At 41.5% G+C, this 12,933-nt stretch overlaps 1 protein-coding gene across 2 annotated transcripts in view; it reads left to right on the top strand.

Annotated features, from left to right (window-relative positions):
* KCNH8 (potassium voltage-gated channel subfamily H member 8) overlaps positions 1-12,933 on the top strand; it is a 388,105-nt gene that overhangs the window by 134,649 nt on the left and 240,523 nt on the right. For both annotated transcript variants that reach the window (XM_073333523.1, XM_073333524.1), the window contains exon 3: positions 9,822-9,953. In XM_073333523.1, the coding sequence (XP_073189624.1) occupies positions 9,822-9,953 (132 nt within the window). The remainder of the gene's footprint in view (positions 1-9,821; positions 9,954-12,933) is intronic.

The following is a 12,933-nucleotide window of genomic DNA, read 5'->3' as shown; positions in this document are numbered from 1 at the left end:
ACTAAGGCAGTTGGGAGACCCCCACCTTCCCTGTCCCTGGGAGAGAGAGGTCCCAGGGCTGTGTATCAGGTCCTGCCTCTGGGGGGCATCAGGGGGAGGCTCCAGGATGAAAGGGAGTTGTGGGGTGGGGGGGTGGGGATTTGTGAGAGGCCCTAGGCATGGGTGTTCTAGACCAGTCCCAACCTGGACTTATCGTGCAGTGGTTCCTGTCCGGTGAGGCTGACCCAGCTTCCCACTCCAGCTCCCATTGGTTCTCATCACATTGTGCAGGCAGGGCCCTCCTGCTGCAATGCCCAGCCACCTTCCTGGCCTTCATGATTTTTGTTGGCGTGTGTGTGTGTGTGGGGGGGTAGTTCTGACCCCCTCAGCCAGTGATTCCCCCCTCCCCCAAGATGCACCAAGTCATCTTGGTTAAACTGAGCCTGCTGATGGAGCTTTCAAAATCACTTCCACAGTCTGTGGCTCTGAGGCAGCCACTGCCCTGGAGGCAGATACCCTGTTTACAGGATTCATGACTCAGGAGCAGCCAGCCAGGCAGACTGCCAATGATTCAGGCATCCCAGGGCTTACAAAGTCAATAGTTGGGGGACAGCTAGCCATGGAGACGCTCTCCTTTTTGCTGTGGATTTCAACGGTTTTGGTTTTCATTCTGAATAGTTCCCTATGGTTTTGTTCCTATCTTTCTCTGCACACCTCTAATTGTGCTAACCCCTGGACTTGGTGTAGGGAGTAGATCTGGCCCAAAACATTATACTACATTGTGTGCTTTTATATAAAATTTCAGCAGTGAAAAGGTTAAACGCTACAATTTTCCAACTCACAGGGTTACTATAATTCTCTTCCGTGAGCAAGCTCACTCTGTGTACAGCATGTGCTCATGCAGATTCAAATGATGAATTGGGAAGACTAATCCGCTGTACAGCCTTGTGTAATTCCACCACATGTGCAGTAAAATCCTATTATGCAACGAACGTAACCTGGCAGAAAGGGCAATGACATCAAGCCCAAATCGTGTCCTCTGTGACATGTGAACTCTGAGAACTCTTTCTCAGGATCCAGCTTTAGGAGCTTTTCCAAAAAAGTGTCAGGCAGCACAACTTCAAATGCAAGTGACAACTCTGTGAGAATGTATGTATATGCTGGACACCTCTTAACTTAGGTTGTAACTCTTGATAGATGTGAAGAGAATTTTTAAAAAATATTAATTAACATAAACTGATGATGATTTGTGGTCCCTCAATTTTGAACATGATCTCTACCACAGGTTTACATATAGGTCCTGAGATGACTCAGGAATCTGATCCTGGAACCACAAATCTGCCTGCAGTAGGTACAGGCATTTTTGTGGCAGGCCAGTGGCCTGCTGGGAGAAAGTTATTTCTTTTTTCTTCCTCCTCTCTGTTTTCATCTTTGAGGGCAAGGCGCTTCTCCTTCTCCTCCTGTCTGATGGAGGATATGGCACCTTTGGGGTAGGTTGGCGGCTTGCTGTTCCCAGCTTGTGATGTCCACATCCTTTTTTCTTAAGATATACTTTGAGTGCGTCTTTGTAGCATTTCCTCTGACCGCCACCGGATCTCTGACCATGGGTGAGCTGAGAGTAGAGGACTTGTTTTGGGAGATGAGTCTGGCATCCGCACACAATGTCCAGCCTAGCAAAGTTGGTGCAGGAGGATCATTGCTTCAATGCTGATGACATTGGCTTCAGCGAGGATGCTGACGTTAGTGCGGTGATTTTACCACTTGATGCGAAGGATCTTCCGGAGGCATCGTTGGTGATACCGCTCCAAACTTTTGAGTTGCTGTTGATAGGTCACCCAGGTTTCGCATCCACAGAGGAGCGTAGGAACAATTGTCTTACAGACCTGGATCTTGGTGTCCTGCTGTAGGTCACGGTCCATGAAAATGTGTCGGAGCAATTTCCCAAAGGAAGCACTTGCGCACTGAATCCTGTGCTGGATCTCACTATTGATTTTTGCATTTTGAGAAAGTTGGCTACCAAGGTAACACAAGTGCTCAACTGTCTCCAAAGTCTGACCCTCGGTGGTGATTTGTGATGGGACATGTGCAAGGCCTGAAGCAGGTTGATAAAGCACTTTAGTCTTCTCAATATTGAGTGAGAGTCCTAGGCTTTGGTAAGCTTGTGCAAGACAATCCCGTATGGACTGAAGGTCATTCTCAGTGTGCCCAAGGATGACACAGTCATCAGCATACTGAAGATCAGTAATGGACGCTTTGAAGACTTCAGAGTTCGGGCAGAGATATTGAAGATTAAAGAGCTGCCCAGCCATTCTGTATTGAATGTCAACTCCATTGGAGAGGTGGTCTTTAACAAGGCCCAAAATGACTGCTAAATAAATGGAAAACAGGGTTGGGGCAATAATGCATCCTTGCTTAACCCCAGTTTTTATTATGAAAGGTTCTGTCTCAAGGCCATTACAGAGAACCATGGCAGTCATCTGATCACTGAGAAGCCTTAGGATCTTAATAAATTTTGGACGGCAGCCAAATCTAGCCAGCACCTTCCACAGGGCTTTGCGATTGACAGAGTCAAAGGCCTTTGTCAAATAGATGAAAGCCATGTAAAGGTACTGATTTTGCTCCTGAGACATTTCCTGGATTTGGCGGGCAATGAAGATCATGTCAGTTGTCTAGCAGGATGATCTAAAACCGTCAGTATTTCCTCAGAAAGGGGAACTAATCGGTTTAAGAGGACACAGGCATGAATTTTCCTTGCTGTAGATAGCGAGGCAATGTCTCAATAGTTTCCACACTCCGACTTACCTCCTTTCTTAAAGATTGTGGAGAGAGCAGTTCTTCTTGCTGCCCGTACATTATCTCTGTTTTCTATCAGGGTGCGAACTTTCCATGTAGCAAAAGTCACTGTCTTTTTATAGGTTTAACCACAGGCAGAGTTATCCCACTGGATGCAGTAATCCAGCCAGGATCGTATGAGACAGCCTAGGTTTAGGGCACCTTTTCTATCCCTCTCCCCATGAAGAGTGAGCAGAGGGGATCCTAAAGAGGACTGCTGAGTCACGATAGTAGCTACCTGTCTCAGTCCAGGTGCCAGATGACCATCTAACTACCACTGCCTACATGCAGATTCATGGCTAGGGACTGCCAGGTTCACTAATCCTGTCCCTGTCACCACTAGTCTGTTGCTGCAGGGCTTGGAAGGATATAAAGATGTTATTTCCCGTGGTAGAATCCAACACATGATTTCTTTTAATATAGGGAAGCTGGTGCACCTACCGTGACCACACTATCATGACAAGCTGGAGGTCTGAGGCCCAATGGTAGGGAAAGTCCTAGATGACTGGAGATCTCCACTTGCTGCAGCCTTCATCCACTTTCACGGCCTTGAAATCTGAGGACCCTCTTCCACTGATCCACAACTGAGGACTCCGGGAATTGGACCGTGCTTTGTCTGGGACCTCTGTATTCTGGTGATGAATACATTAGATAATGTTTTTGGATCAGACAGACAAGGCAACAAGGAACAAACAAAAGACTGAAATAAAACACATTATATATACTGGATATTTCATTAACTTATAAAAATGAACTGTTTGGGGGGAGGGATAGCTCAGTGGTTTGAGCATTGGCCTTCTAAACCCAGGGTTGTGAGTTCAATCCTTGAGGGGGCCATTTTGGGATCTGGGGCAAAAATTGGGGATTGGCCCAGCTTTGAGCAGAGCGTTGGACTGATGACCTCCTGAGGTCCCTTCCAACCCTGATAGTCTATGATTCCATGATTTTTAAGAGTAAAAATTCCTTTTAGTCCAGTTTTCAGGGACGGCAGTACATTCTCAGTTACCTGAAAAAAGTACATTCACTAGTGTGATTACTTGCTTATTCTGAACTTGGAGCTATTAGCATCCAGCAGCATTAGGCACCAAGTATGTGACTATGGTCCTTAATGATAGGATACAGCAATGCTGGTGATCAAGGGGAAGTAAACATTGCCTGCTGGTTGATGACTGGCAAATAAAGGGAAATAACAGAGGTTGACAGAAGGAAATATGTTGAGAACAAAACAGTGGAGGGGTTGGAATGTTGAGAAGGGGAATGATCTGGAGAGGATCTTTCTCTAACAAATTATTCCACGGAGACAAAAGTTGGAGGACCACCATTGTAAATGATCCAAATACATGTAACTCATTGCGGTGGGTGTTTGTTTTCAATTACAGTATACTAGGGAATAATTATATCACTAGAGTTACAACAGCCACTAAGTACTACAGCTAGAAAAAACCTATTGGACCTGTCTATCGTTAAATAAATGGAGATCTGACACTGAATAGGTAACCAAACCCTTTCTAGATTAGTGTTCTATAAGAGCTGTATAGGTCAACCTGCCACCACTAATGTAATTGGTACATTGTAATGCCCTTGGAAAATAACTGGGGGAACTGCAGACAGCTTTGATCCAAAAACTATTCACGTCAGTGGGAATCTTTCTGTTGACTTCAGTGGTGTTTGGATCAGACCCTAAAAGAATAATTTTGTTGTTTCCCTAACTCTTGGATATGTAATCTGGTAAACTCATGACACTGGGAGGTTACTGTCTTTTTAAATGGAGTCTCCTCTAAATCTGTTGTAGGAGACAGGAAAAAGGAAAATAGAGGAGAGTAAAAGTAAGCAGTGCACATAAGGACAAAGGAAGAAAGTCAAGTGGCTGCAGCAAGGACTGCTTAGCTTTTTAGTTTTTGTTCAGTGAAGTTCAAGGAAGTGTAATTGAAGGATTTCAAAATTGTGAGTTTTATAACTGCAACATCCTTTGCAGTCGGTGAATGGAGAGAGGGGGAAAAGTGTGAGTAAACAAAGAATGTAAATGTGGATATATACTGCTCTATGTATGCTAGAGTCCATAAGTTATCTACTAGTATATGAAAACTACACTCTATATTATGCCTTAAACATACTAATATATTGTATTAAAAATTAAAAGAACATTAAGGTTGCAGAGTCAAACACTCCAAAGTTACGAAATGACAGAATTAAGGTTGCCTGTGCCATCTTAATTCAGCCCCCTCCTACATGTGCATTATATTATTGTGACTTTATATGACACTGAAAGTTTGTGGCAGAGCTAAGAATGGAACTCAGCTCTCTTGGGTACCAGTCCAAAGCCTTAAACACAGAAACATCTCCTTGTTGTTCTTACAACCCTCTGTCTTATTCACTGTCCATTCCATGCATCTACAAGGTCCTGTAGATCATGCAATTATAGACTGCATCATAATGTGTATATACACAAGAGGTCTGAATTTTTTAATAGAATTTCCGATTTTGCTGCAGCCAGGAACCTGACATTTTGTTTTGTCCTCTTGCCCTGCTAAAATCTACCTGCAGCTGTCTTTAACTCTCCAGCTTTTCCCGTGAACAGAACGGAGTTAAAGCACTGCTGGTCCTGGCTCAAGCATACCCCTGCTCTTATTTGCCATGGCAACTGGGAATGAAGGATATTTAATGCAGATACAATAAGTTAGACTTACCACCTAATTTAGGAGGTGCTTGCTACAGAATTTGGTACTACTATGCAGCAAAATACTCAGAACCCTGATTACACCTTATCAACAAATAGCCAGTATATGTAGCCTCAGTACCATCTCTGTATTCTAATGCCATTATAATACCCTGGAGACGTCCCCTCTAGGTCCCTGTCCAAAATTTTGGACCAGCCAAAGAAGACACTGCCCCCAAGAGAGTCTGTTTGCTGGTTTTACTTTGATCCTTGTGTATGTTGGGACAAGATTTAGAGAGTTTAGCTTGTGCTCTGTGCCCTTTCAATGCTCATGCAGTACAGGTGCTATCAACAAAGCTCATGATTGTATGTCTCACAACTGAGACTTAAGCAGATCTCAGTAGTTGGAGGGGGAAACGCATCATTTGGTCGGAATACTTATCTTTTAAAGTTTCTGGCATTATAAAGGTAGAGTGCTGCTTGAAACCTTAAAGTTGTTTGGTTTTTTGAAGAAAGGTTAGTATCTCAGTTTCCGCACAGACTCCCAGCTGAAGGCAATTTGTGTTTATTTTGATAGAGGGAGTGGAGAATAGGTAGAAGTAGCTGTGAATGAGAGGGTGACCATAAAATAGTCACCTCTGTGTTGCTGAGAACAGCTATTGGGCTAGTTGGATTGCTCTATGATGAGATTTTTCTTTTGTTCTGCCTCTCCCTCCTGTCCTTGATGTGCTATTCTCTGCCTGAAGGATATTAAAATATATTTTGAGACTTTGGATCTTACTGTAAGGGAAAGAAAGGAAGCTTTCTGATAGAGAAGTAGCCAGGGGCAATAAAGAAAGCCCATAAAAATAAAGCTACAAAGGAAATCTTTTTGGTAGACAATGATTTGTTGACAATGGCAATGCCCTTCTAGCTGAAGCTGGAAAGGAATTCTCAGAATCAAATTAATCATTTCAGATAAAGTTACCAATAGAAAATGCAAAGTAATGCACATTGGAAAACATAATTCCAACAACACATATAAAATGATGGGATCTAAATTAGCTGTCACCACTCAAGAAAGAGATCTTGGGGTAAATCTCTGAAAACATCCACTCAATGTGCAGCGGCAGTCAAAAAAGCAAACAGAATGTTGGGAACCATTAGGAAAGGGATAGATTATAAACAGTAAATATCATATTGCCTCTATATAAATCCATGGTACACCCACATCTTGAATAGTGCATGCAGATGTGGTCACCCCATCTGAAAAAAGATATATTGGAATTGGAAAAAGTTCAGAAAAGGGCAACAAAAATTATTAGGGGTATGGAATGGCTTGCATGTAAGGAGCAATTAATAAGACTGGGACTTTTCAGCCTGGAAAAGAGACAACTAAGGGGGGACAGAGGTCTATAAAATCATGACTGGAGTGGAGAAAGTAAATGAGGAAGTGTTATTTACTCCATCATAACACAAGAGCTAGAGGTCACCAAATGATGTTAATCAGCAGAGGTTTTCTTCACACATCACACAGTCAACCTGTGGAACTCCTTGAGCCAGAGGATCTTGTGAAGGCCAAGACTATAACAGGGTTCAAAAAAGAACTAGAGAAGTTCATGGAGGATAGGTCCATCAATAGCTATTAGCTAGGATGAACAGGCATGGTGTCCCTGGCCTCTGTTTGCCAAAAGTTGGGAATTGGTGATAGTGGATGGATCACTTGATGATTACCTGTTCTGTTCATTCCCTCTGGGGCACCTGGCATTGGCCACTGTTGGAAGACAGGATACTGGGCTAGATGGACCTTTGGTCTGACCCAGTATGGCCGTTCTTACACCAAATGTATTTGCTAGAATGTATTAATATATATTTTTTAAAATGCCTGATGCCTGTAACATTATTGCCACTAATTCAGTGCTTTAATGGCTGTTTCTGTATTGTTAATGCTAAAACTATAACAAAACAATAGAAAAGAAAAAAGAAATTCAGCTACTTCTAGAGTGGATAATAGCAGCTGTTTAAAAAAGCATAGCGGCCAGAAACAACAGTTTTGCAGAAGAAGTGAAGAGTAACATTGTATCCAATTGAAACTATGGGAGAAATTTAGCTAGGCAGAATGTAATTTTAAAAAATGGAATTTGGCCAAGTGATATGAGTTATAGTAATATTCTTTAGAGGCTTGCGATTCTCTCTTTCAATCAGAAAACTAAAAAATTTTACTGATGCTCTTCATTTTGGATACGCCAGTATAGACTGATGTATTGGTTGCTTTTCAACAAATGAGTGACAGGAAGTAGGACCAATCAGATTTTCCCAAAGGTTTTGATAAAGGAGATAACAGTAGTCCTACCCTCTCTCTCTTTGCTTCTTGCTTTGTCTTGCTCAAAGATGCTCACAATAAAATGTGCTTGCTTCATCATGTCTGCATGAAAAGGAATAAGAAATTCAGGATGGGGAAAAAAGAGGGAATAAGCAGGCAGAAATCTCTTGCTTCTGATCTCCCATTTCTACCCTCTTTTATGCTGGTATCTTTGCTTGCACTGTCTTCACAGCTTACAAAATAGGGTGTTGAAAACCCAGGGTAGACCCATTTTGTTTCATCTACCCTATCCTTCTTTCCTCCCTTTCTCACTTTTCTGTTTTCCTTCAAACTGGGAGCCTTGTCCCAGCTGCAGGTTAAATTTACTAACCTACCTAAATGCTGCCCAACTGCCTCCAGAGAGCTGTGACTGAGTTGGGAGAGGAACAATTGGTTTTCCTTTGAAGCATCCTACTGGAACTTCAACTAAAATAACACTTCAAGGGTAACAGCTACATCCCCTGCTAGGCTCAGCCCCCGCTCTCAAGAGGCCGTCAAGTTGATTTTACATTAAAATTTAGATTAGACAGCTGAATTGTAAGCAAATTTGCAGTGCCCGGTACCATTTTTTTAACTGCAGAGTTGAGAAGAGAGAAAATAGGGGGACAAGGACAAGAGCGCCAAAAGCAAGCAGCTGTAATCTGCTCTTCCAATCCATCTTTTCTGAGCTCTCCCATATTTATATACGTATTAGCTATGCATTTTTAACGATAGCTAGTGGCCCAGGGACCATGTTTAGTTTTATTTCATGAGAACTGGAAGTAGCCTTTGAGCATTAAATTGTTGCCAAAAGAGCAGTGAGATGGATAGGATATAGGAGTCTCGGGGTCAGGCACTCCCAAAAACAAATTTCAAATGAAAAAGACTTAATCCAATAACAATGATCCATCCCACTGCGAACATTAGTGGTCTGGTGGTATGCTTGAAGTGGCTGAAGGTAATTGTTTTTGCCTTTGTGACTTACAGAGATGGGCCCAAGCTGCATACTACAATTAGAATCTAGACTGATTTACCCCAAAATCGGTGGGGTTTGGATCCAGGGTTTTGGTGTGAGCTCAGCTTTACTCACAATGTGCTTGAACTATGCAGCAGTACAACACCAACACACTGGCAATAATTAGTTCCTATGCTGAATTATCTGGGTGAATTACAACCCCAGTGCTTAAGACCATCAGACTGAATGTCCTATTTTCCAAGGATGGTGTGACTTTAAAAAACAAAAAAACAAAACAAAAAACTTCCTATTTACATAACGTAATTATTAAGTGACAATTTGACACTAAATAGGCAAGTTGAGTTTTACATTAAAAAAAAAGTATTTTTTACCCAGGCTACTAACCGGTATTATCGCAGTTAACATGTAAAAGGGAAGATCTTTATTGTCATTAATTTTCACAGATAAAATGTAAGTATTATAATACTCATCTTATCTGAAATACAAGGACTTAGAGTTTTCACTTGCCTAAGTTTAACACCTCAGATTTGAATAACTGTACTTTAATTTCTATTTTAAGTCACAAGTCTGATTAGTTTAAATATCTTTGAATTAGTGAAGTGATACACTAGCTACTGGGTCTTCTGCTAAGGGATGATGAGAAAGCCAAGTCTGATGATGAATCTAAGGTAAAGATATTTCATAGTAAACATGGAAGCTTCAGATATCAGAGTTAACATAGTGGCAGATACTCCATTAAAATAGGAAGTGCCAGCATCAGTTAAGATTTCAAAGGAAAAGGTGGTTTGAGAGAAGTAAGAAGCTTCATTAAACTCCATTAATGTTCCCAGTAGATAAATTTTGCATCTAAATTAATTCCTTGATTCCACAGAATGCAGCACTACTGAGCTTCGACCAATGATGCAAAGAGATTTACATGAGCTGAACATCTGTGATTTCCTGACTGACCTTCTAAATACAATTTTTTGTTAGAATTACGTTAGTTGCAGCTTTAATAGTTTGGATTTTTTCAATAAAAAGACAGCTGTTTGAATTTAATTCATTCTATATCCTTACAGGGTCTTCATTCTGGTGCCTACTGGACATTGTTCCTATAAAGAACGAGAAAGGAGATGTAGTACTGTTTCTGGCCTCTTTCAAAGATATAACAGATACAAAGGTGAAGATTGCTCCAGAAGATAAAAAAGAAGGTCTGTATAGTTTCCAACAAACACTGATAAATACTATTGATACTTCACGTTTTGAGATATAGTCACCATTAAATAAAGGAGTTGGGGTGGAAATTCTTTTGAAGTTCCCTTTTAAAAGTCAAAAGAATACATTTATGTAGGACTTATGGGGCTAGAAATGTAACCAAAATCAAAGAACTAATGATATGGAAAATGCAATTTTGTTCCGTTTTATATTCGTTTTAATTTAGATCTTGCTCCACATTCTACAAGTTAAGTATCAGGGGATAGCCGTGTTAGTCTGTGTCAAGGTTCCTTCCCCACTCTGAACTCTAGGGTACAGATGTGGGGACCTGCATGAAAAACCCCCTAAGCTTATTTTTACCAACTTACGTTAAAACTTCCCCAAGGTACAAACTATTTTACCTTTTGCCGCTGGACTTTATTGCTGCCACCACCAAGCGTCTAACAAATATATAACAGGGAAAGAGCCCGCTTGGAAATGTCTTTCCCCCCAAAATCCTCCCAAACCCCTTTCCTGGGGAAGGCTTGATAAAAATCCTCACCAATTTGCATAGGTGAACACAGGCCCAAACCTTTGGATCTTAAGAACAATGAAAAATCAATCCGGTTCTTAAAAGAAGAATTTTAATTAAAGAAAAAGTAAAGAAATCACCTCTGTAATCAGGATGGTAAATACCTTACAGGGTAATCAGATTCAAAGCATAGAGAATCCCTCTAGGGAAAATCTTAAATTACAAAAAGACACAAAAACAGGAATATACATCCCATTCAGCACAACTTATTTTATCAGCCATTTAAACAAAACAGAATCTAACATATATCTAACTAGATTGCTTATTAGCCCTTTACAGGAGTTCTGACCTGCATTACTGCTCTGGTCCCGGCAAAAGCAACACACACCCCACCCGCTCCAGCTTTGATAGTATCACCCCTACCCCACCCGCTCCAGCTTTGAAAGTATCTTGTCTCCTCATTGGTCATTTTGGTCAGGTGCCAGCGAGGTTATCTTTAGCTTCTTAACCCTTTACATGTGAAAGGGTTTTTTCCTCTGGCCAGGAGGGATTTAAAGGTGGTTAGCATTCCCTTTATATTTATGACAGTCTGTATCCACAAAAACAACAAGGAGTCCGGTGGCACCTTAAAGACTAACAGATTTATTTGGGCATAAGCTTTTGTGGGTAAAAAACCCCACTTCTTTAGATGCATGGAGTGAAAATTACAGATGCAGGCATTATTATTCTGACACATGAAGAGAAGGGAGTTACCTCACAAGTGGCAAACGAGTGTTGACAGGGCCAATTCAATCAGGGTGCATGTAGTCCACTCCCAATAATAGATGAGGAGGTGTCCATTCCAGGAGAGGCAAAGCTGGTTTTGTAATGTGCCAGCCATTCCCAGTCCCTATTCAGGCCCAAATTGATGATAAATTTGCAAATAAATTTTAGTTCTGCTGTTTCTCTTTGAAGTCTGGTAAGCTAAAACCTCTCCAGCACATTATCAACGATCTACAACCTATCCTGGAAGATGATCCCTCACTCACAGAGCTTGGGAGGCAGGTCAGTCCTCACTTACAGACAGCCCCCCAACCTGAAGCAAATACTCACTAGCGACTACAGACAACACCACAGAAGCACTAACCCAGGAACCAATCGTTTCCTACTCTGTCCCCATATCTACTTTAGCAACACCATCAGAGGACCAACCACATCAGCCATACCATGAGAGGCTCATTCACCTGCACATCTACTAATGTTATATATGCCATCATGTGCCAGCAATGCCCCTCTGCTATGTACATTGGCCAAACAATATAATGATTGGACATGTCTGCATAAAGATGTTTACTAATAGGATTTTCTTTCAACCTTTGCTGTCTTCTCTCTGTCCTATACAGAAAAGACCTTCCACCAGCTATTCATTGGACATAATCAAAGAGGGCATAGCAAAACTTACTGATTTCTAAACTATTGAGCATGTCATTTGCAACCACTGCCTTGAGTTCCTGTCATCTATTCTATTCTGAATCCCTCAAAACCCCACTGAAACTACTCTTGCCAAGATCCTTAATGATTTCTTAATGGTCACATCTCAGGATATCTATTCCAACCTCATCCTCCTTAACTGCTCTGCTAATTTTGATGCTGTTAATCATGCCTTCTGTCATAAATATAAAGGGAAGGGTAAACCCCTTTGAAATCCCTCCTGGCCAGGGGAAAGCTCCTCTCACCTGTAAAGAGTTAAGAAGCTAAAGGTAACCTCGCTGGCACCTGACCAAAATGACCAATGAGGAGACAAGATACTTTCAAAAGCTGGGAGGAGGGAGAGAAACAAAGGGTTTGTGTGTCTGTCTGTAGTCGTCTTGGCCGGGGACAGAACAGGAATGGAGTCTTAGAACTTTTAGTAAGTAATCTAGCTAGGTATGTGTTAGATTATGATTTCTTTAAATGGCTGAGAAAAGAATTGTGCTGAATAGAATAACTATTTCTGTCTGTGTATCTTTTTTGTAACTTAAGGTTTTGCCTAGAGGGGTTCTCTATGTTTTTGAATCTAATTACCCTGTAAGATATCTACCATCCTGATTTTACAGGGGGGATTTCTTTATTTCTATTTACTTCTATTTTTTATTAAAAGTCTTCTTGTAAAACACTGAATGCTTTTTCATTGTTCTCAGATCCAAGGGTTTGGGTTTGTGGTCACCTATGCAAATTGGTGAGGCTTTTTATCCAACATTTCCCAGGAAAGGGGGGGGTGCAAGTGTTGGGAGGATTGTTCATTGTTCTTAAGATCCAAGGGTCTGGGTCTGTAGTCACCTAGGCAAATTGGTGAGGCTTTTTACCAAACCTTGTCCAGGAAGTGGGGTGCAAGGTTTTGGGAAGTATTTTGGGGGGAAGGACGCGTCCAAACAGCTCTTCCCCAGTAACCAGTATTAGTTTGGTGGTGGTAGCAGCCATTCCAAGGATAACGGGGGTAATATTTT

This window comes from Lepidochelys kempii, chromosome 2 (assembly GCF_965140265.1).
Source record: "Lepidochelys kempii isolate rLepKem1 chromosome 2, rLepKem1.hap2, whole genome shotgun sequence".
NCBI lineage: Eukaryota > Metazoa > Chordata > Testudines > Cheloniidae > Lepidochelys > Lepidochelys kempii.
The sequence above is the reverse complement of the archived record's forward strand: the minus strand, read 5'-3'. Positions and strand labels throughout refer to the sequence as shown.